This window comes from Lissotriton vulgaris, chromosome 3_1, assembly GCF_964263255.1.
Source record: "Lissotriton vulgaris chromosome 3_1, aLisVul1.2, whole genome shotgun sequence".
In the NCBI taxonomy this organism is placed as follows: Eukaryota; Metazoa; Chordata; class Amphibia; order Caudata; family Salamandridae; genus Lissotriton; species Lissotriton vulgaris.
The window spans coordinates 1,839,065,642-1,839,091,381 of record NC_141689.1 but is presented as its reverse complement, the minus strand read 5'-3'; the positions used below and the strand labels follow the sequence as shown (position 1 = coordinate 1,839,091,381).

General features: G+C 42.1%; 1 protein-coding gene across 1 annotated transcript in view; it reads left to right on the top strand.

Annotated features, from left to right (window-relative positions):
• The window catches only part of LRBA (LPS responsive beige-like anchor protein), a 2,444,222-nt gene that overhangs the window by 412,107 nt on the left and 2,006,375 nt on the right, over positions 1-25,740 (top strand). The window contains exons 21-23 of the mRNA XM_086962285.1: positions 5,093-5,216; positions 5,616-5,808; positions 16,455-17,567. Coding sequence (XP_086818411.1) covers positions 5,093-5,216; positions 5,616-5,808; positions 16,455-17,567 — 1,430 coding nt within the window. The remainder of the gene's footprint in view (positions 1-5,092; positions 5,217-5,615; positions 5,809-16,454; positions 17,568-25,740) is intronic.

The window sequence follows — 25,740 nt, the reverse complement described above, 5'->3', positions numbered from 1 at the left end:
CGGCAGAAGTCGTAGTATGAAATCTAATGCCCTTGTTCGGGATGCAAATAGTATGTAGCATGTAGACATCACCAGCCATCCTCTAGCTCGTCTGTTTCGGTTGTCGTTAAAGGTTGGGCTGCGCTTGTACTATTAGAAACAGCCTGCCTGCATCTTTAATCAGAAGCTAAACTAACCCAGAAGGCACTTTATGAGGCTCACATACTTAGAGTAGACTGTATTGCCATAAAGACATGAGGAGCATGGAAGTGATTCCAGGCTGGCTTCTCTCATAAACCCAGATGATCTTGTGTTCTTTTAAATGAGCAACGTTTTTACCACTGTAATTTAAGCTTAAGTAAATCGCCAAAGGAAACCTTTCGCAGTTCACTTGAATAAATGTCATCTTGTTCAGGTCTCTTAATTATTCTCGCCGTCCCCACTTCTATTGCCATTGTAGTGCAATAATTAATTTGTAGCAACTATTCCCAAACGTTGCCTTTCCAAACTCTTCAGAAATGAATGTGGATCCGTGGTAAAATAAAAAATAAATAAACAGTGCGGAATGAGCCAGTACAGGGAGGGGAGTAGTGGCTCAATAGTTTGTACGGGAGAGTGGCATGCGGCCCCCATCCCTTGGGGCTAATATTTAATTAGGGGGGGGGCGGGGGCGACGCCCTCTGTGCACCTCCAAAGGCCCTGATGACCCCATGCCATGGTGGTGATAATTTAAAGGGGGGTCTACCTTCATGTAGGCATGAAAACAGATCGCTCCCGCCGGCAGGAGCAGAGAAAAAAAACCTGCTCCTGATGCACCCAGGATGGATGCATGCAGGGGAGCCAGTGGGACCACGGGCACCCGGGGTTCAGCCCACAACCCCCAGTATTCTGTGTTGTGGGCACCGGGGCACCCACCGAAGTTCCCAGGAGATGGGGTACCTGGGGCCTGTCAAGGCTCAATAAGGGGCGGAGGGGGGCACATCAGAGGGACGCATGCCCCTCCCCAATAATTTTAAACAAAAAATAATATAAAGAATTGCCAGCTTGTGCCTGCATCAGGATGTGTTCTGGCAGGGGAGCCGGCCTGTGTCCTGGGGCTTCCCCCACAACCACCAACAAAAAATAAGGATCTGGGTGGGTATCAGCATGCTCAAAATAAAAATGAAAAAAAAATGAATATTAAGGTGTCACTCATTTATTATTCATTGCACCTTGAAGGAGTGCCCCATTTGGCCCTGTAATGGCTTTCAACTTTTTTTGGGGTAGCTTTATATCTCAAGAAGGCGCAGGGGCACAACTAAGCATTTTGTTGTATTGTTGTGGGGTGCTGCAGGGAGTGCAGTAGCCTCCCAGCAAAATATAAAATAAATAAACCAGCAAAAAACAGTGAGGCTCCTGGGTCATTAAATCCATGACCTGAGGAGATCTTACTTTAATTTTTTTAAAGCGCACCTAGCTGGAGCTCTGTGCTGTGCTGCTGGAGTGCAGACCCCCCTTGTGGTTGGTTCTATGGCTGCACTTTGCAGTTTGAAAAATGTTTGAAAAAGACTTCGATATCAGACATGTTTTTTTTTAATTAAACTTTATTACATTTTTATTATGACAATTGCATTTATTCAACATTACACTGTGTGCATTGTTGAAATATACATTTCTTTGCAAATATTGCTCATTTTCTTTAGCAAAGACAATGCAAGTGGTTTATATATGTTGATATCCTTATCACTTCATAAAGCCTATAGGCCCATTTTTTTTTAATAAAGTCAATAGGATTGCCTTACACTATATGTCAGACAGGGCCTGTGCTCACCACCCCCCTTGCTGCCCATGGCTGCGGGGGAGGGGATTTGGGTACTAGAAAGGGTTGGGTAAAGGGCCTGGCCTGTGACCAACCACATTCTGCGCATGGCCGAAGACTGTGCGTGACATGGGGTTGGAGTTACATATGGTAATAAAATATTACTTTACGGAAAAAAAAGACCTACAAATTCAATGAAAAAACCAAAGGTTAACTAAAGCTTGCACCTTTGCCCTGCACTGGTGATTATCTCTCTCTCATATTACTTCACTTGTGACATGTTCAATGACACCATTGATAATATCATTGCAATTCATGACAACACTGCATGACAAGGGAGCGAGTTATAGTTACTTTAGGGCATGAGTTACAGTTACAAGAGAACTCTAACAGGTGAATTTCCATGGTTTAGTTAAATTTAAACTGTGTTTTAGCTGACATTAACACCTAACTATAAAATCCCTTAACTTTTGTTTTTTCAGTGATATAATGTATATATCACTAAAAAACAAAGGTTTAAGGAACGTTATAGTTAGGTGAAAATGTGTCTGTGATTTGTACTCTTATAACTACATGTGTTAATATATAAAACTGAATGTCATACCTTAGTAATATGCGTATTATCCAAAACCTAAAAAAACACAAAAATGCAAAAGTGCTCCTGCTATTCTAAGTTGCATAACCATACTCTTTGTGCATTGCCCATGATAACACACATGGTGCCATAAATTAAATCTATGTTGCTGATGAAGCCATATTTCACAGTACCCAGTGGCAAAAGTCTCTGAACCCAGAATCAAAGGGCCTGTCCACTGAACTGCGAGCAGGATGGGTGTTTAGCCATGTCTTCTGTGCATGCTCCTTGCCCCACGGCATGTTGCATATGTCCATTGACCTTGCCTACTAGAATCTGGGCAAGGGCTTGGACTTTCGCCCACCCTTTGACCAGTGTGTCTGCACCCAGAGCCTGCCGGGCACAAGGAAAGGCTGTGTGCAGCAGAAGGTTAGTACGGTGCATTTTTGCTTGGCCACTACGTGTACTCATTGCTTTAGTCATACATAGCGGTATGTAGGCACACGGATGGCATTTACCAAAGCCCTGGGCCCAGTAGCTCTTACATTAGTGGCCCTGTGGCCTTAGTTTACCTTTTATGTTTTTTTAATTCATACGCTGCAAGTAAATGTGATCAGTATTTTTGATGCAGGTAAAGGGGGTTGTGAGCCACCATTTACTGTGATCTGTGGCAGGTATCAAATCCCCTAGCACTTGAGGCTCATGAACATAGTTTTGAAATGGATTTAAAAAAAAGAGGATGTGCTCCAATTTATTTTTTACACACCATGGTTATTTGAACTGGTGTGTTTATTTATGGCTGTATATTAAACACCTGAAGGCAAAACGCGTCTCACCAATCAAATGATTTTTAATTTGAATTTGCATTTCAGAAACCTAACCGGCAAGGTATATTTAAATTACCTCTTTTCAACCTGTTTTACACCTTTAAATTCATCAGATTTCTAAAAAAACGTCTAAACAGAATTCCTCCCAGTTTAAAACGATCTACTTGGAGTAAAGCTCCAGCGCCAGGAGAAGTTTGCCTAGATCTGTGTAGCAGGAATCAAAATTCCTACGGACGTTAGAATGGGATAGTGGATCTTTTGGGAAACTTTCTTTTGACTTTGGTCTCTTGAGCAATCGGCGCGAAATGTTAACGATAACCCTTACATGGACGATAAATTACTGCTCAATAGTTTACAGATTCGTAAAAGTAAGCAAAAAAAATATTTTCCTACCGAATGTCTGTCACAACAACACAGTCACTAGCATAAACCTTGATATATATATGTGTATACATATGTACATTGCACATGAATCTTAAAGAAATGTTTGAATAGGAAACAAATTGTAAACTATATAGATGCACCTCCTCAGAGTGGTGTGCCATGCTGCATCCTAGCTTGTTGTCAAAGCCTTTTACTGCAAGTGATACGCGACTACCCTTTGATGGAAGCTTCACTTTGGGGTTGCTTGCCTTACCTTTCAAGGCATTAGAATTTTTTTCACCCTACGAGTGTGGAGTTCAACCATTTCTGCCGCTTAAAATAACTCTTCAGCTAATCTGAAACACACACGAAGTCCTATTCCTACTGAAGTCCGATATGCTCTTTCGAACTTTTTTGCTCTTGGAAACTTTTTCTCCTTTATTAACGGCCTTAACCGTGTATTTTTTGTTCCTGTCTTTGGAACTTGATCTTTTTCTATTTGTGCTTTTGAAGTTTATTTTCTGTGGTTTAGGTATGTTGTTTTCTTGGCTAACCCAGGACACCTTGTGGTTTAAGGTTTCATTTGGTATTTTTGATAGACTATTTATGGATAGTTTAGCATTTTATTTCTGCTTTTCTTCCATATTTTATGAAGTTGTGTTGGTAAGCACTGTAATGCCACTATAGCCTGCTTTTTATGTATAATTGTCACCTTTATCTCCATACTGTTTTTGTAGATACTTCAAAATGTTATAATGTTGAGTAGACCTACACTAGTAAAACTGACCTGAAAAGGCCAACCATGAAAGTTTGGCAGACAGATCAAGGGTGACCTTTGAAGAAAGGCAGACGAGGGGTTAAGTGTTTTCTGGTGAATTTCACTGTATTGTTTGCACTCCTTTTCTAGTTCCATAAGGAGAGGGACCGAACATGTTTTTACAGCAAGGGGATTTGCCTATTTTCTCCTAACTGTTCAAAACACGACTTTCATAATATACATGGCTGTCACATAGATTTAACAGGTTGATTTTTGAGCTGCCGAAATAAGCCATGAATCCTTTGGAATTCTTCCACCAAACTCCTCCAATATTGTCAGTATATTATGTGCGCAAACTGCAGGGGTGTGTGTAGTTGAATCTCAGTCACGTGCCACTTGCACCTAGAAATGTGCAAATTGGAAAACGAGTAGGCACACAAAAAAAAGTATACTGAAATGCCTGCTGGAAGTCAAAAGAGAAAAAAATATTTTTCGCTGCAAAATAATAAAGAATAAATAATTTATATTGAATACTAAACTTGCTAAAATAACTCGTTCTGTATTTCTTGTCACAATCTACTCAAGAGAAACATAAACATGTTTTTGTATATATGTATCCTAGCAGTCAAGCAGATGCTTTTGATGGTGGGCAGAGGGAGATGTAGGGTTCCGATAACATCTTTCTTTTTGATTTTTTCCACACTCTGAACGTGGACTGTTTGTTCTGTAAGATGGCTTTGACGTCTTTATTCTGCTTACAAATGTTTTTTTCTAATTAGTCAACTGTTTTACAGAGGTTCTAAAAATTATTGCAACGCTTCTCCGAAACTCCACGCACTGCCCAGAAGCCATGGAGGTTCGTCGAGTTTTTCTCTCGGACATGATTAAACTGTTTAATAACAGTCGAGAAAATCGAAGGTAAGGGTATTCTCAAAGAGTGGGGCTGTTTCTGTGGTTACATACTTAATTCTAAATGAATCGTGTAGGATCTGCATTCTACACTCACGCTCACCATTCCTCGCGCGTTTTTATTAGAAGCAACTCTCACCACCGTGTTCAACTTTTAACTTGCCCGAGCCCTGTGCATGTAGGCTTTTTATTACAAAACGCACCCCTCGTCCCTGCTTCCTAAGCGATGGGTGCAAGGGGACCTTGATGTTGGTTCAGATTTCTCATTTCTTATCCCACTGCAGCTTCCCTCTCGCAGTGGATAGCCCATAAGACCTTGGTGTGTTCTCTTCCCTAAGCTGCCCTGCAGTCTCTCTGGCATTGAAGGCTTGCTCGTGTCAAGGAACTAAGACCTGTTTTGGTTTTCAGGAGTCTGCTGCAGTGCTCCGTTTGGCAAGAATGGATGCTGTCCCTCTGCTTCTTCAGTCCCAGAAACACAGACGAGCAGAAGATCACTGAGATGGTGTACGCCATCTTCCGGATTTTACTCTACCATGCCGTGAAGTACGAGTGGGGCGGCTGGCGAGTGTGGGTCGACACGCTGTCCATAACGCATTCAAAAGTGAGTGTTTTCCACCCTGACACAGTCTCTGGGGCTTTTAATTGGAAGAGATATATACATAAAATTATACTCACACTCCTTAATTCAAATAGCAGTATTCTTTCTGTCAATTGATCCTCATTTTTTTGGGTGCCTTTGGGTACCACCTCCTGATCCTGAAGTGTGAGAGATAGATAAATGTAGGGCGTTCTCCAACCAGGAAAAAACGAACCCGCTTGGCACTCCATAGATGTTTTTTTATATGCATTAAAAATAGTACATCCAAATGTAAATTTACATTTGGATGGACTATTTTTACTGCATATAAAAAACATATCTATGGAGTGCCAAGCGGGTTGGTTTTTTTTCCTGGTTGGAGAACGCCCTACATTTACAGTCTCTGGGGCTGCAGACCTGCCATTGGTTAGTTTGCTAGTGTCATAAGGCTTAAGGTTTGGTATAGCCCTGTTCTCACCTGTTGATCTTTGGTTTGGAAGTTCTCAAATGAAGTGGCCCGAGCAGGGAGACTGAGGAGGTACACTCTTTGAAACATGGCCGTGGAGAAGATTAGGGTACAAGCCCTAAAAAAAGAAGTGGGGGGACTAAGTTAGGCGGTATGCAATTGACGACATGGCGCGTGCCATCACAGCGCATGACGTCATGATGCGTGATGTCGTACGCGACATCACACATGTTTATCAGGTATATCATGAGTACATTTTAGCACATTAAGAGATTTAACAAATGAGATTTTCCATCGAGGGTGTACCAAAAAGTGGTGCAATCCCGACACAAAATCTGTTCCTCAACAAATACATATATATATTTTTTTAAACCCTGCCACAAAGAAATTGGCAGCAAAGAGAAGCATGGTAATCGATCTGTTCTGCTTAATTGGTTACTAAGTCTGCATTTTAAAATATTTTATGGGGTTAAGGCATCTGCTTCAAAGGTGACCATTAAATCTCCAGGAATAATAATAATAATAATAATAATAATAATAATAATAATAATATTAATGGTGAGAACTCTGGAGGTTAACGCATTTGCTGGAGAGATCTGTGTTTTGTGAAGTCGCCGATTTGAATCATAGTAGTAGAAGGTTAATATGTCTCCTGCAAAGCACATCACATAACATGCCGATTACAGAATTTTATTTTAGGTAGATAGTTAAGTGGCTTACTGCTTTTAACACAGATATCCTTTTGTTTCCTGTAGTTCATGAATTGTACTCCGTGTAATATAGGACAGTGAGGCATAAAGGACATGTGGCTCCACACCTTGTAACCCCCAGCCCATGTAACTCATCTTGTACATTGTTTTACACATGTACGTGATTTATTGTCAATGTGTAATGTGTATGTTTCGTTAAGCGGTCAGACACCCTGCATTGGGATGAGTAGCACTATAGAAGAAATAAAATAGTGCTATTTAAATTATTTGTGTAAATACTGGAACATGCCAATGTATCTGACATTATTGCATTGCATGCATTTACATAGAGGGACTTAACAAAATCAAAAGCGACAAAGCGTGCCTCTCGTAAGTACCTATGAAAAGGTAACAAGCTAGTGCCTTGTTTTCCCTCCAGGGCACAAGTCCTAAATAAAGAAGTGGGGGGACGCTGACGTCACGACAGGAAGTGACGTCACGAAAGGTGGCTTGCACCATCAGACTTATTGCCTCCTTTCGCTCACCAGTTAGATGGGATTGCATCAGAGAATTTTATATTACATGTGATAGCTGTGAAGTTTGTTGAAAAAACAAACAGACTCCGCCGTGCGCCGCACGCGTGATCAATGCTCACATGCGTGTGACGCATACAGCGGGGTAGTCTCAGAGTCCCAGATTATGCCCGGAAGACTATTCCCAATTAAGGGAAGAGTCTGAGGGTCTGATGGTCACACGGTCATGGGGGGAAGAGACCCTACTTCTTAGAAGGACCCTCACTCACCACTAGTTGGTGACATGCTTCATCATCGGGTCCCCGCTGGGTTGACCTAATGTCTCCCCAGCGTGCTACGACGCCTGGTTACAGCGGAGCAGGATGTGGTGAGTGTAACAGTGCCCAAATTATGAGGTGAATAGTTGTGATTGTGCAAATGTGTCAAAAATATAAAAAATGCAAGGGTTGTGCCTTTAAATTTTTTTTTAATAATGGCCAACCTGCATTGGTTAAAAACAACGTGAGTGGACTCCCCAGGTTCTTAATTAAGGAACCGGAATCCTAGTTCAAAGGCATGAATTTGGTCGACATGTTTCAGCTGATGATAGCGTTTCGCTCAGCTTTCTTCAGGACCTAAACAAAAGTCCTCCGGTGGTGTGCGCGCGCTAAGGCGTACCCTCCCGAGAGGCTCTAAATGTGAAAAAATATATACAGTGAAAGTACAAGATAAACACCACACTACACACTTGGTAGGGATGTATGAAGAGACTTTAACAGGGACATAGCTGTGCCCCTACAGGAAAGACAGCGTGGGATGTCTTCACGCGGCTTCCGGGAGACAGACGCAGACCGTATAGGTATACGGAGGGGAGCCGCGTGCGCTAAAAAAGACGCCGCGTGAAGACATCCCACGCTGTCTTTCCTGTAGAAGAAGTAGGGTCTCTTCCCCCCCCATGACCGTGTGACCATCAGACCCTCAGACTCTTCCCTTAATTGGGAATAGTCTTCCGGGCATAATCTGGGACTCTGAGACTACTCCGCTGTATGCGTCACACGCGTGTGAGCATTGATCACGCGTGCGGCGCACGGCGGAGTCTGTTTGTTTTTTCAACAAACTTCACAGCTATCACATGTAATATAAATTTTTTTTATATATTTTTTGCATCAGTCACTCCTCTGTTGTTTATTATACATTAAATTGGGGCACAGGAGTGTCTACGCCCTACCTCGCTTGTTGATATGATATATTGCATCAGAGAAGCCAGCGCGTGAGCAGCATTCTGAATGAGCTCCGATCTCGCCCCAGAGAGGCCAAAGAGTGAATGTGTGGCTCCATTTGCTCCAGTAGTCGACCTCCTGGTAAAATAAGTGGGGGGACGCCGTCCACCTTCTAGGTACCCCGACTCGAGCCCTGTTCCCCTCCGTTGCTTTTAAGTGTGAGGTTCCAGGCCAGGTCCTGTCAGGATACTCGCTTAAAAGGAGGCCTGATGGGCACTTAACTTCGACCTTCACCTTTGGCCCAGCGGGAGGTGAACATAAAAAGCCCCCTCGCTGCCTGCAGATTGTTGCTGGGAATTAAATGCAGACAACCTGAAGGCGCTCTTAAACATGCCCCGGTGTCTGAAAATTACACAGACAAGTTAAGCATATTTCTGTGGGGCTCAACTTCTTGAGGTGTTTTTCTTTTCGAAAATGGAATGCTTTCATTCCTCTGCAAGGTCAATACAGAGTGTCTAACACAAGATGGCGCGCAAGAGCTACTCTTGCAATCAAATTACATTACATAAAGAAACTAGCTGTAGCCCCCCCCCCTTTTTCCACGCTCAAAGACGTTCGTTTGTTCTCTTATGAATATTAGGTCTTTATAAAGATTTCATTGCAAACCACTATTTTGAGCCTCGTGTTTTTAATTTTAAGTACTATAAATCGGAATGACATTTCATAGTGTTACAAAGCTAATACGTTTATTCGCACATTGTTAACATATTTTGGTCACATTCTGGAGAAGGACTACGTATCTTAGGCTCCAGGAAGCTTCTTAATGCGGCTACATTCAGTGTATCAGAGTCCTATGCTGCCGAGTGAGTCTGGGGCGGTCAGTCCAGTTGAGCCGCCTGCTCTGTATCTCTCTGGCTGGTGGACCTCTGTATGTGCAGGCCAAGAATAGCCAACAGAGCTAGCAATGACGCTGAATCCGCGGGAGGAATAAAAAGCAAAAACTTTTATTTATTAAACCTGCATTGTTTCAGGAAGAAAGGGACTAATGTGCTAAACCAATTACATGGGAGAAATGGGTAACAGCAGGGTAAAGCGGGTGGTGAATTACAAAGTTAAGGCATGTGGTAAATTACAAAGGTATCTGCAGTTTTCTCTTTTTTCCCCTGTGTACTCCATAATTACTGGGAACACACATTCTCTATTTTAGCTCAAGTGGGGGTACGAAATGTTTTCATAATGATACCCGTAAATGTAGCTCTCAGTACAGTTCAACATTCAAAGTGTTTGCTACTTTATACAACTACACCCCCACATTTTCATCTTGAGAAAAATGTTAGCGTGCAGGATGGGTCTGAATTTCTGCACTAGAATTACTGCATCTCAAATAGCTGCTATGTGGATTAAAGCACAGACATACACCTGAGATCAGCTTCGCTACTATTTCCTCTTGTCTTTGTTTTTATGTCTGGCTCTCCTGGTGCCATTTGCAGCGTTGGATTTTACAACCCAGCGGAGGGGCCAGTAGATGAGCATTTGATTCAGAGGGGAACAATACGACCATTCTGTTTGGATGCATTAGAAACTCTTTTCCTGAGCCTCCGAAGCAAGCCAGATGCTATGGTTTGCACGGTGTCTGAAATTGTGTGCAATTATTGTTTTTTTTCTTCTCCACACCCTTCTCGTCTCGCCGCCCTCCACTAATTTACAACATATTTGTCTGATAAAAGACTGATGTTGCAAAATCGGATAGGTTTCCCAGAGCTCCACATCAAGATGCATGCATCTGCTATAAAAAGCCAAAGAAACTCAATTGCAATTTTATTGTCCGGTATGATAGATTTCCTGCCACCTTCGTAGCAGGGAGGCTGTTTGTCACTGTAACTCTCTCCTCCCACAGCTGCACCACACTTTCTAGACAGCAGCGGCCTCCAGCATAATTGCACCTCTCTTCATACATTCCTCTAAAGGTTACAGATGTGTGAATTTTAAAAAATTGCTGTTTTACCAAGCAAATCTATGCTCCTCAAACCGTTTTTTTTTACAGAAAGAGTAAGCAAGCGGCCATCCTCTTCCTACATGTAGCTAGTGCAAAGGTTCATGTTTATAACAAAAAATAATACTATAATGCTTGTATGAAACTCATTTATTTTCAGCCCGTGGTGAAAAGAACATATAGGGAAACATCTCAATAGATTCAAAATATCTTGCGTTTTTAAATTTTTATTGTTCCTTTTCTCTTTCGGTGTGCAGGTTGTATTAAGTCAGCTTGACTGGGAAGCCGAGACTCTCAGAGCAGCACAGTGATCACACTTGCTCACCCTAAAGTCACATGTCCTAGGACCCTATTACTCTGAGATCAGGAGTATCAATTTTGTGGCTAATAAAGGTAGAGGTGGCCCCGTGACCCCCTAAATTCAAGACGTTTAGAATGAAAGCAAGCTTTGAACAACCTAGCATCCTTCCATTTGTCAAATTACTTTGAATCACGTTGAAATGGGAAAAAATGTCTAGCTCTTCACATATTTGGTTGTAAATGACAGTGCGTTGTCCATTTGTTATGAATGGCAGTGCTATATTTGATTATTAGGAAATGTTAAATTCTCTGGATAATTTTTGTTGTAAATGACAGTGCATGATCGGATTATTAGAGAATGTCCAGCTCCTCACATATTGTAAGTGACAGTGCATCGGTTTGATTGTTAGTAAATGTTCAGCTCTTCACATATTATTGGTTGTAAATGAGAGTGCATAGTCTGATGTTTGCAGGTGGTTTTAAGCACTAGTGATTTATGTAAAATAGCCTTGTGTGCTGTCTGATCTAAACTCTTAATGTTGATCTCTTTATTTCTGAAGCTCTCTCTGAGTGTAACTCATCACCATGCAATAGCTAAAATGTTTACAAGGTTATATCAGTTTTGTATGCATCTTTCGATAGCTATGAATACATGGTTTTATTCTTGATTACAGAGGCAATCTGCACTTTAAGTCGTGAACCAAATTGAAAATTTGCAGTGTGTTGATATAAGCAGCTTCCTAAGTTTTTTTCCTAAACCTATTACAATGTATTTTTTATTTGCTTTTCAATTTGTACACTTACTGGTGTGCTTTGAATCTAGTCCTAAGAAAACAGTAGTGTAGCATGGTGGTGTGTAAAATGTAATTAAAAAAAATAGGTATGCAGTCCTGGGCCTTAAAATAGATCAAATGGAAAGTGAAAAGGATAAGCGATCATTGTGTCTTTTAAAAAGTTAAAATACAGGCCTGTAGAGTATAGGAAATGTACGACATGGAGAAAAATCATTGTGCAGATGAAATATACAAGAAGGAGAATTCATATATTGCCGCCATGTCTTTATCTATTCATAGCTTAAAATTCCATGCAAGAATAAATGGTTTCATTTTGTTACTTTAAGCTTAGAAATTAAAATCAATGAAGAGATTTTTGCTGGAAGGTGATTCCAGCCTAATCATTTATTTTCTAAATTTAATAACTGACTTTAACATAAAGCACACAAAGATGATTTTTTATTTTAGGTCAGGTGAATATGCACATAAACAGTTGTGTATGCTGTAATATTATTAAAATGGCTTTATGAAACATAACGCATCAATTTGTCATTAATAAATGGTGCATGGGTACATTAAAATTGGGCTCTTGAGTTTTTAGGACTCCATGATAAATTCTTTTTCTATATTTTTTCGGTAGGATGATTGCACTCTGTTTCTCTTAGAATTCAGTAGACTTTTTGCACTTTTTGCCTAATTACTCTAGAGCTGGATTCATAATAGTTCATTCATTTATTTTCTTGTGCTCCGATTTTTCAGAGGCATTTGTTTAATTTAATCATCACATTTATATTTGCACAAGTATGTAATATACCGTTAAATATTTCGGTCATCATGTGCAGTAGTAAAAATGAGTTGCCTGGTATCCCTTTCAAAGGAGTTCTGCAGAAGAATTGCACACATCCTAGCTGTGAAATATTTTTCTGCTGACTGTTAAAATGACAGATAAAAACTGTGTAAAATCAAACTACGTTTGTGAAAAAAGCTGTTTCAGCATACACTAATGTATATTTAGTTTTTATCCAAAGATTTACAGTAGGTTTATAAATGCACAGGCTATATTTCCCAAAAATCTGATAATTTTCCTGGCATCTTTCTAGTCCATTTTAGTCTCTCTTTGAGTAAAATTGTGATAATGTTGCGCCCCTGCTAAAAACCTGTTGATTTATGTGCCTACGTTTTGCTTTATCCACATGAACTCAGTTCTACTGTGAAATGTATGACTTTGTACTGAAGTCGGTTAGTGAAGTTGTACTACTACATCTTGACGTATCTTCAATTTCACTTTTTGTTGAGTGGGACTCCAAGTATTTGTTTGTCTTCAAGTTAATCGTAAGAAAGTGCATGTACCTCAATCCTTTCATTACATGTGAGAAATAGTATTTTTATGATTAAAAAATCGGACATTTTCACTTTTTTTGCAGGATGGCCCATTATGTAAGGCCAGGTATAACTGTTAATTCCTGTTACTAGTCTACCTTTCTGGTTGGAGCCAGGCGTTATGATATAAAGCCTCATAGAAATCATTGTGACCAGCAGGCATTAGTACTTCCACTCAAGTTGATTTGCTTATGGTGCACATCCAAGAGGTTCCAGGCATAGTCGTGTGTGAGCTAGATTAGAAAAAAGGTTACATTACAGTTTGAGTGGTTGTATTAGGAAAGGAATGTATCGTTAAAAAAACAAGACTCTGGTTAACAATTGCATGGGACACACATTTTCAACCCTCTTTCTCATATTTTTAACATATGTGACGCACATCAAAGAAACGAGAAGACTGACTACAGTGGGCTGAAGTCTTCATGAGGTTTCAGGGAGGATGGAGTAATTCTGTCACCATTTAATGTTGTTTGGATGGTGCTTTTTTCGAAAGTGCTCCTGTGCGGTTTTCATCTCTTCGTTAATTGGTAAACGCTAAATGTCAAATTAGATTGGAATTATTGTCCAAGGGAACTTTTCTAGTTATTAGCCCAGAAGTGTCCTTAACTGCTAGTGCGTGGAGGTTCTTTCCAAACATAGCAAGCAGCCATGGATTAACCATCAAACGTCTGTGAAGATTAATGACTGGCCTTTTAGTTGGCTAATTTAGAACAGTCTAGGACAATTAATTTTGAATTAAAAGCCTTTCAGTCACAAGTGCAAAAGCAATAAATAACGTAAAGAGCTGGAATCAAATAAACTCCGGCCAGTTGAAGTGATACTCATTTTCATTAAAATGACCATGTAGGTATCAGAATTTTGAACATTTTGTACGGTGCCTATTGAAAAAAATGTTTGGTTTAAAGCAAGCGAGAATCTGTCTACATGTCTTCAAATGAGGCACATGAAATTAATTTGATAAGAAATGTATGCTGTCTGTTGAATACGTGTGTTCTTTCTGTTATAAACCTTAAAGGGTCTGCAAACTGTCCATTTGATATTAAAAGTACCACCGCTGAAATATTCTGGTTAGACCACAGCTTGCTCTGTGACTAACGGTTCATTCATTAAAATTCATGGGCAGTCTCTGCACCTTTAGCATATTGCGTATATTTGCCTTTACTGAACCTCCTTTGGAGATTTCTAATAATATTTGTTTATTTATTTTTGTGGTGTCTCTTGAAAGCAAGTCTTTCAATGGGAACTCTGGAACTACATTAACATCTTCACATGAAACCTAGATAAAGCTTCTTCGGATATTCAAAGAAATGACATCATTCAAATGCAAAAGTATATTCTTGAGTTGTCATAAATACAGTTAAAGAAAAGACTTCTGGATAATGAGTTAAAAGTGGTACTACATGTGTACATTTTTACAAAAGAAAGTGAAGTAAAATACTCCAACATTTCTAGACACGTGCACATTGACTAGCGGATCCATAAGGACTTAAATAGATGTACCACAGCTTTGTAACTTGACCCACTGGGTCAGTGGCATAATGAAAATTTTGGGGGTTCCCCCCTGCAACGTGCGTGGAGGGGGCCTCCCACTCTGCCGATTCAGGCAGGAGATCGCCGGGGTCTCCCGCGCACCTTGCCGGAGCGGGCACCCTGGAGCTCGGTGCCCCCCCTGCACTGCGGAGGGCTATTGTTATGCCACTGCATTGGGTTCTGCCTTTGATCGATGCTTTACGGCTAAGCTCAGAGTTCAGCCGGTTCTAAATGACTGTTACCATACACAAATAATGGAGAAATATAAATTCTGGGTCAATGAGGGTCTTTGGAGTTGTTTTACAATACTTAAAAAAGCAGCTGTTTCATCTAACACATTCATGCACATCTTCTAAACCACTTGGTCCACTGGAAGAGGTAGTGTTTGCTTGGTCTTCATTCTGAACCATGTAGCACATTGAATTTGAGGCCCTAAGTCCTGTATAAATGGGGTGGCAGGCGTTTCTTCATTAGGAGTCAACAATAATTGTGAACACTGCATTTCTAGGTCTTTATTACTTTTAGTTGACTGGTTGTTATAGTCAGTTCAAGGTTGTCTCAAACATGATTCTCTCTTACAGAATCTCACCTGACATTTTTTTTGTCGATAGGAACAGTGTTTCTTGATCTCAGATTTTTTGGGGACATATTATGTAGGCAGTTTCTGTAGGCTACTGGGTTCTTTGCCTCAGAATTCCTTGCACATGTCACACTTTACTTTAAATTTTATTCTTTGCTATATCTGGTGCCATTGCAGACTTAATCCGTGTGCTTTGGGATTTGATGCTTGTGGATCGAATATTGCGGTTATCTTGTCAGGATAAGCATATCCAAATATCTCCATGTGATGATTGAATCCAGAGTAGTGAGAAATGTTAAGTTGGTAGTTAACTTTAAAAATAAAAATCAGATTTACATGGAGTGGCTTCTTGGATTCCTGCATCACACTTCACTTCCCCACAGTTGAGATTTATCCAGCATTTTCACAATCTGTTTTACTGCCCCTAAGTAACTCTTCCCAATCTTTCTCATCTTTATTCATCCTTCCGTCTGATGGCCCCTCTTATTCACCTTAGATCCCTTTACTCCTAAATCACCAAATGCCTCACTCCTTCACAATCCTGTACCTCCATCATCACTGAGTCTCTCCTACCCAACATCTAGCCTGCCCGGTATCAAAAATTAGTCATTTCCACAATATAAAATAGCCTACACATGACTTCTATGCAACAGCCAGCTGTCTGCTGACTCACTTCTCCAATTGTTCTTCAGTACAAAAACTAATAACCAGTACATCCCTCCCCACCCCCGCTGTGAAGGTCTTTCAATGCATTCAAACAAACTTTAGCATGGCTTTAACTACATTGCCAGTATTTAAAGCAACTATTTGTGCTACCTTTAACCTACTCAATGTTTACCTATCACTGAAACCATGAACAATCAACATTTTCCTATTCTCAGAGTCTGAACTGAGCATTTCTGACTTTACTTTCTCCTGACACTCCTCCCATAAGGGGCAGTCTTACTCGTCATAATGCATTCATGCCTCACTCCACACCAGTTTTTCAGTAGGGATTTTGTTGAGGAATCATTGAAGTTCTTGTCCTCTTCTGTTTAATCTTCCCTCCCTCCTAAGCAATACCATCTCGAGAGTGGGCTTATTCCGTCACCTCTTTTGGCACAACACTCAAGTTCTAATTCTTTGTAGTTCTATTAAACATTGTATATATGCATCCATCTGTATCCTCTGAATTATAATGTACAAATCAATTTTATTAACTACTTAATTCCTTATATTTTTGTGTAGGTCACTTTTGAAACGCACAAAGAAAACCTTTCCCGAATGTTCAGACAGTATGAAGGAATTGGAGATGAAATTGGTCAGGGTTCTACAAGTCCAATTAGAACAGTGTCTGGAGTAAGTGCAGAGGTGGAAGCTGCAAGGAGGAGTCTGCCCCTGGAGGTAGAGGAAGCCAATGTATCCACACAGGGTGTGGAGAATGTCAGTGTTGAGCAGAATCCTGAAAGTGATGTGACTGAGTATAGACCTGATGCAGTACATGAAACCAATTCCTTTTCCGAAGTAGCAATGACAAGTGAAAATACCTGTGTTATTGTTGATGTTGACCATTCTTCTGATTTTGAACCACCTGTGCAGAATAATGCAAGCGAATTAGATTCAAAAATAATTTCAACTGTTGTTCAAGCCACTGAATTCTGTTCAAACAGTGACGAAGAGCAGAAGGATGCTACAGCTTCTCCAGTTGTTGATACTACTGAAGTAGGATTACTTGAGCTACAGGAGGCTATATCTGACGCAATTGATAGTGAACCAGTGTTGGGCCTTTCAGATGGCTTGCCTAGTGCTCATCAGCAGGATAGCAATAGTAACCCAATTCCGGGTGCATCTGATGGATTGAACAGCGATCATAAGCAGGATAGTAATCCAATAGTGCTTTCAAACAATGCTGAATCACAACTAGAGAAAGAAGCCAGTAAACTGGAGACTTCAAATCAGGAAGAACCAAAAGATGAAATGAAGCCTCCTGAAGAGCAGCCAGATGTTTCAGATTGCAATGGAGCTGAAGGGCCAGAGGTGGCATCACAAGCTAAAGCTTCATCATCATTTTCAGACAACACAGCAGAGAAAGCAGAGGGCTTAGAACCCAATTTCGAATTGACTAAGAAGGAGGAAGTAATTGAGAACATTGAAGAAGATAATAGGAAAATTAATGATACCAAAACTCCTGACATCAGTATTCTTGATAATAGCACCCCGAGGACGTTAGACGTTGCCTCTGGCCAGGACAAAAGAATTGCCAAGCTTGATGTCTCCAGCATTGCAACTGATACTGAAAGATTGGAGCTTAAATCCAACACAAGTCAAGATAACGAACATCCTGTCAGATCATTAACTGAGGTAATAATTTGAATAGGTATTTTGTTGAATAAAATTGTAATTTTTCATTCTTGGGTTTTGCTAAGTATCATTTGTATGTAAACCTATCTGTCAATATACAGGTACATAGAAATATTTCAACACAATTTCCAGACGAGTTTCCCAATAGTTCTCTTAAAATCCGCACTCATTTTACTTTTGCAAGTCTTTGGCTGGAACTGTTGAAATGGCATTAAAGACTATGGTGTCTGGACAAGGTTAGCCAATAAGTACCAGGGAGTTCACTGTATTAAGGCATACATGTTTTTATTTAATTGGTATTTTTAGAGCCAGGTTGTTTCAGATCCACATCTTCAACAATTAGTAAACTGTTCTGATGGATATTTGCTTCTGCAGATTCCTTACATCTTATATTGCATTAGACATGCAATGTAGGTCCATAAATCTTGGATCCATGACAATTTGTCAGGACTTTGTATACAGGATCCATTCAGTTTACGGTTTCATAAATTTATCCTTTGTAGATATCCTGAATTTCTGGCATGGATTCAGATATCTCTGGACCTATGTTAGGCACTCATTCTTTGCATTTCCCAGACGCCAGAGGGGCTCTGAAATGTTTATAACAATGTGGAATCACCATTGCCATGAGCTGCACGGTGTCAGGAAAGGATATGTGCGACTTCATTATCAATAATGAAACATGATTATGCTGGTGATGTTTGTCCCTGTTTTTCCCCACACGTTCTTAGACATGAGATCCGAGAATGAGTTTTTTAAATATCTTTTTGAAGGAGTTCTTCTACGAAATCTTCATGTTTTACATCCTGTTATTTCATCCACAGTCAGATTTGTGACCTACGTCATTCAGAATATTTCTGATATATGACCTGTTTTTTTTATTGCCAAAGTCTTTGATAATACCCATTAGATGTGTCAAAATACCTGCCTACCATACTTAACAGAAGAAACTTACCAGTGTTTCAGTAACCTCCACTGCCATATATTGCCTGAGGATTGCTCCATTTAATGATGGGCAATCAGACCTGCCAGAGACTGGACATGTTGTTGAATAGGTTTCCTGTACCCATCCATCCCCTGCGTTAGTGCACAGAGAGAAAGAAATTGATTTGTAACTCAAAAGCTTTTATTATGTAAGCCTATTACTAAACATTTTGAAATAATTTACCCACAGTGTAGTTAGTGACTTTAATGGGGCAATATCTTGGGTTAGTCTTATTGGCTGTTGGTCCTGGTGTTTGTGACAGAAATCTAAAACTGCAATCATTTTTATGAATGTGCCAATGCTCAAGGCCCTTAGTAGTGTAGATCGAGGTTTAAAAAGTTCAGTTTGCACCACACGCCTACATTTAAGTGGGGTTGCAATAACCCCACAGATCCAATGGGGAAAGTACTTCTTGCTAGGGGATACATGAATCTGCATGGTAGCAAATCTCATGAATTTGGTGTGCTTGTAGTTTAATTTAGGGAAGTCACCTCTGTCGGGCATAAACATATATGAAGCAATATCAAAACCCTTAGCGTGCAAGGATTTATTCCACCATGTCTATGACTGGGTATAGTTTTGTACCAATAAATGTAGCAATCCTCCCAAAAAAAAAAGAAACTGGGGTGAATATTTTGCTTTATGATGCGTCGTCAGAATAAGGGTTGCATCGTGGGATCCTGTAAATAAAAATATGTTCTGGAATCATGCCAGTAATCAATTTCAAAATCAACAGATTTCTCTTAATACCTTGGGCTGTCGGCACAAGGTATTCAGCAGTGTTCCCACTGAGTGAAATTAAAATGTTTATATTGGCAACTAAAGTGATGAATGTAATATTGCCCATTATAAATAAAGCAGTACCTTTATTGATAATTGTAGACATCGAAATTAGAGGCTATATGAGGGTGTGGTATGAACCCACACAAGATGGAAGACAATCTGTGAAGCTTCACTCTCTGCCATCTTGCCACTGCTACTGAAATGGTTGTTCCTACTGCCTTGATCTCACGCCAAAGGCAGAATATACAATCAGAACGCCAATAGAGAATCTTATTCTGCCTTTAATACAGCTCAATAACGTCTTGCTTAGTTGCACTCACCACCAGCACAACCTCTCAAGATGGCGACCACAAGCAGTCACCAATATGTTTGTCACCAGCAGACTAACCAGAATTACCTAACCCTCTCAATGCCAAATGTGCTTACTCTTCTCCTATGTGTGGTGCAACTGAAACCTGCCATATCCGATATCACAGCTCATCAGAGTGACTGTAAAGCTTGTCTGCCAACATCTCCGTCCATCTTGCTTCGCCTGCGAGGCAAAATGGCACCCAATGGTGCAGAGCAATATCTGGTTTGACCATGTTGATGTTTCATAGCACCTTATAGCTCCTTGTTCCCTCCCAGTAACTTGAGTAAATCAATCAAAATCAAGGATTCTAACCCAGCAGAGGGAAATCTGCTGTTTGAAAGACTGTGTCTGGAGAAGAAATCTCTGTATTTTAGAGCTATCTGAAGACACCAAAGCTTAATCGACATCATGCACAGTTTTCTTGGAAACACTAGGAATCACTTTCACTGAAGATTTCAAGACTGAAGAGGCACCCAATGAGTACCTACTCAAAAAACTAAAAATCCACAATCTCCATCTTTAGACCCCTGACTAAATCATAGCACGTATGGGGAAAGCCAAGCAGGTCTTGTATGATGATTCCAAGATCAGCATTTCTCAACCTCTCCCGACTACCTGAGCAGTCTCCTATCTGGCCATAATCATCTTGTTAGACTGGAACTGGGGTAGCACCTATCCACACCTGGAAGCTATAGCCCATGGTCCGAGACCCTAGAAGATACAATGTTTTCCAACACTCTGGCTGACCATATCACGGGCTACTTTGACCATAATGATGACTCGCCCACCTTCCCAGTGTTGGAATGGGAGGACTTTAAAGTGGTCATTTGGGGTCCTGCATTCACGCCGCTCTTGCTGAGCGCAAGAGTCTCCTTATGCTCACAAAAGTTGAACAAAAGTTTGATACAGAACAAATGGTCGTAGATGACTCTTTAATCCCTTGTGTGCTTCGAACGTCGCATTGGGCGTGTGCGGAGGACAGCCAGGGGCGTCCAAACCCCGCCCACTCAATAAAACGCCCGCACAGCGCAAACATTCACGCAGCGCGGAACAGGTTAAGGTGACTTTACCTCTCCAAGTTAGGAGATGAAGAGGCAAGGTTGATAGAAAGATTGCATTGCCTATACAACTCTGCCTACGTTGCTCGCTTCTATCCGGAAGGAGATAAATCATTCCATCATTTGGCTTGGTTAATAACAAATGTAAACAGTACCCATAATGATCCAACGACATTCTGACGGCACCTTGTTTACTTGCAGGTAGATATTCACGAAACATTCATGCCCTTCCACAGGAATTTATATTCCTCTCCAACTGGATCTCAAAGACTAAGATACAGGCGTTGTTGGAATATATTCCCTTTCCGAAACTAACTATGGCTGAACGGGCAAGGATTGATGCTCCTATCACAGCTGGGGATATCCAAGCAGCCATAATGGACCTGGCCACAGGGAAAATACCGGGGGCTGACGATCTAATGGCAGAGTTTTACTAAACGTTTGCAGACTCCCCTGCACCAAGGCTGGCCAAGCTTTTTGACTCCACTTTTGAGGAGGGTGAAATCCATGCAACACTCTGAGAGGCATTACTGGTCTCCCTGTTAAAACCCAGGAAGGACCCTGCTAGTCCGGCATCCTGCTACCTCATAACTATCACGAATATGGACTCAAATATCCTTAGTAAAATTCTAGCTAGAAGGATTCAACAGGTTCTTTCTCGTCTGATTCACGTTGATAAAAATGATTTTATTCCCTATAGATGTTCATCGCTTAATAATAGACAATATTGCTTTATCGAGGCAGCGCAGGCATATTGGCCTCGGGGTGCTCAGCTTCGGTATTGGACCTAGAAAAAGGTGTTAGTCTCCTTCAGTTTGTATTATCTGTTCAGTCTTGAGCTGCTTCTGCTTTGGGACCTGCACCATTAAACTGATCCATCTCCTATATACCTACCTGACAGTGATTGTCCTTTCCAGGGTTTAATTTCACAACTTTTACAAGTGGGTTTAGGCAGTAGACCGGGATGTCCTCTTACCCCACTTCTCCTGTCATTAGTGCAGCTTATGCTCACCTCCCTGGGGTGAATTGGGGTATTCCTCTACTGGATAAGGTGCATGCCCACCCCCCTGTATGGAGACAATTTCTTTTATATTACAGATTTGTGCGCAGAACACTCTGCCTTTGCCAGACTCCTAACCCAGTTTGGTCCTCTTTCAGGGTTATGTGTGAGTTGGGCAAAGTCTTGCTTGTTTCCCCTAGTCCCCAGCATGACTCCAGCCCATCTAGATATTGGAAGGGTCCCACTACGCTGGGAAGATAGGTATAAACGTTACTTGGGCATTGTGATATTCCACACTCAGACAGATGTTCTGGATGGTAACCTTACAGCCAAAGAATCTTCCCTTAGAGCTGAAGTCACCAACTGGAAATCTCTTCCAATATCAGTTAAGGGCCGAATAGCCCTTTCAGATATGGTGATGTTCACACGACTTCTCTCACTTCACCAGTCTCCTGGTGATACCACATTGGATTGTCTTCCAAGATCTCAAGTTACTTGGCAACCACATCTGACAAATTGCTGTTGCCTAGTGTCCCTCTCGAAGCTGAATCCTCTGCCGACATCTAGGGGTCTGTGGGCTCCACATTTCAAATATTATTTTTGGCCTGCCAGCTGCAATGGCTTGCATACTGGCTGGTGGGATCTCTACTGGAGGACACTGGCGTGTTTAGCCCCCCACTAGATTAGGCATCAGTTCTAGTCCTGACAGTGCCATGAGTCCTCCCTGCAAAGTAGATCCCCCACTTGTTACGGGTGGCTTTACCCTTACCAGAGGCCAATGGCTCAGTCAGGATTCTCCCCGTTATGCTCCCTCCATTCCACTCCTAGGCCTTCCTAAGGGGTCAGGCTGTCTTTCCAGGTGAGACCTGCGACTGTGGGACCAAGCTGGACTATTTGTCTCTGGACCACCTATTCCAAAATGGTCAGTTACTGCCATTTAAAGACCTAGTGGACCAATTCAGTCTTCACACAGGCCAGTTCTTAATTTATGGTCTGCTCTACCTCCAGCTTCTGAATTGCTGGCAAGTAGAGGGCACTGAAACAACTTCACATGCCCTTGTTAACTCCTTACATACATTGGTTAATGAGAGACATCCATTACTTGGCTCACTAAGGCGATTTTCACTCGCACTGAGATTTCGCTTCAACATCTTCAAAACATTGGGAAGCGAAGTTTGGCTGGAGGTTTCACGATAAGGAATGTCCCGAGACTCTAGAATACCCCCAAAGGATCTCCCGCAACAAAGGATTGCAGTTTATACAGTTTTACCTCCTGCGTAGAGCCTACCTTTCTCCCCAGCTCATCTTTTGAATATTCCGTCAAATGTTCCCACTCCGGTGTTGCCTGTGGTTCCAGGTGACTTTAGAGCATCCAACACCCAATCTATTCAGAATGATTGTGGTGCAGCAAACTTTCAAATCCGGGCTTGTTTGGGTGAAACCAACTGCTCAGGTCTAGCGATGGGTATGATTTTAGGGCTTCAGTGCCTGCCTTTATTAGGTCTACAGGCTTCTCTTGGGATGCCCGTGCATCTTGTTAGACCTGACATCATTGGCTTGAGTCTCTCCTCCATTTTTTCTGTTTGCCTCTACTGTTTTACGATGTTTTGCTGGTATATGCTTTGGGCGCCGTGTCACTGCTGATCAGTGCCATAGCGCAAGTGCTCCCTCTGTTAAAATGATGTATCTATTGTATCCATGTTTGGCTTATTTGGTTTACTGTCAGTCCCTAGTCTAGTGCACCAGGAGTGCCAGGGCTTGTAAATACAAATGCCGCTCGTGGGCTTCCAGCACGTGTTGTGCCACCCACAGGAGCGGCCGTGTAAAAGAATGTCTACGGGTCGGTCATTGCGAGACCCACGTGCAGTCCTGCACTGTCACGTCGGCTGCGCAGGTATACCTACTTGCCAGCCCCTCCAACCTTCCCTTAGCTTCATGTTAGTCACCCCTATGGTAGGCCCATGGGCAGGGTGCATTGTAAGTGTAAGGTAGGACAAGCCTGACCAAGTTGGCATGTCCTGATAGTGAAGTGCCGCCATCTTAGGGCTTCACTATTGCGAGGTAGCCTGCTCTCCGTTGGATAGAATGGGCCGCCGGGATTATTAACGCTATAATCCTAGCTGGCCCGGGGAGCATGGTGCAATGTCGAGTTTGGTATCCCTGAACTCGGGGTTTAATTACGCATCCGTTGGTGTGGATGGTCTTTGGACTCTGGGTTCGAAAATAGCACTTTTAGAAAGTGTCTTTTTTCTTGTCTAACCATATCTGGTCTCTGCTGGTCTTGCGTGTGTGTGACAGGAGCTGGGTGGCTCCAAGAGGTCTGGATGAGTCAGTGTGGGATGAGTGGGACATTACGTTGAGAGTAGGAGGAGAGTAGTTGTTGATAGCCTGCCTTGCCTGATACAATGCTGGCTCCACCTCCTGCCGAGCGACTGATGGCTCTGTACCTGCCATGGACGATCCTAGCCCCACCTCCTGCCAGGAGGGCGATAGCTCTGCTCCTGCCAGTGTCAATGCTGGCTCCACCTCCTGCGGGGCGTCTGAGGACCCGGCCCGGCTCAATGAATAGGCCAGGTGCTACTGCCTAGCTCCACCCACCACAGACCCAGGATGTTGGGAAACCCCCGGCATAGACAAAGGGATCAAAGACGAAAAGGGGTATAAGAGAAGGACCCCTGAACCAAGAATTTAGATCACTTCTGACAAGGAACCCTGTAACCAAGGACAAGAAGCCTGCTGATCTAAAGGACTGCCTACCCCTTCTGCCGGTGTGCTGTTGTTGGGGGAATCCTGCAGTGCTTCTTTATTTTTGCCAAGGAACCAGGAGAGAGGAACTGGGTGTGTACTCTCACGCTTGCTAAGAAAATCTCCAAGGACTGGAAGAGTGCCAGTCTCCTGCCGAAGTCACAGGGCCAAAAGACTTCACCTGCTAAAAAGTGCTATCCGCTGGAAGTGTGAATCCAGCACCTCTGAAAAGACCAGCAACCACGACGATCGGGCGCTGGGCCCGACCGACGCCAGCAGCAACGCCAGTGAGTAGGAGTACGGCTCTAACTCCAGAGGACCTCGTGTCTGCCCCGCTGCTGATCGCATCAACCGTGTGCCCTTCGACGCCGTGAGCGCTGCTCGCTCTGTGCAACTGCATCATCGACAACGCCTGCTGAGGCCTGATCGACACCGAAGACGCGACGCCGGACTGCTCGACGCCGCTGGTCATCGTGTGCTTCATTTTCCTAAGGTACTGTGTTGTTGGGGGTCCGTGTGACTCCAGGCCCGACGCAGCGCTCCTCGCGGTCGACGCCGAACCTGTGGATTATCTCTGCCCAGCGTTGTGTAGCTCCCGTGTGAGTTACCCTGTTGCCAAGAACTGTGTTTCCAAGAAGAAGATTTGCTTGATACTAAAAGACTCGTGTGCTAAAGAAGAAACTACCTTTGAACTATCCTTTTTCCTTCCCGAACGTATTTATTCCGATTGTGTACAGTTTTGCCGTTATTTTGGTCTTGTGCTAAGTCTTATATAAAAAAAATACTTATTTTTATAATACTACGGTGTCGTGTCCATTTGTAGTGTATTCACTGTATTACTGTATGTGGTCATAATTGCTTAACACACAGCCTCTGAGATAAGCCTGTTCTGCTCTGCCAAGCTACCAAGGGGGTGAGCAGGGGTTATCGAAGGGTGTGATCCCCTTGCCCTGACTAGAAAAGGAGTGTCCCTATGTGTCAGAAGTGTATACCTCTGCCAACTAGAGACAGCCGGTTCTAACATTGGATGCAGCGGTGAGGATTTGGACCTTGCATTTATGACCCATGTACAGTGATTAGTGTGCGCTACGTAGTGAAAGCAGACCATAACGCAGTCACAATCTAATTCGGAAGGATCCTATTTTTGTTCTCCGCTTTCCTGAAACTTGATTTTCTGAACAATGCCAGTTTTAACCATGAGTGACAACGGAGTCACTGCCCCTGCTATCGTTGTTGTTGAAGAGTTTGAG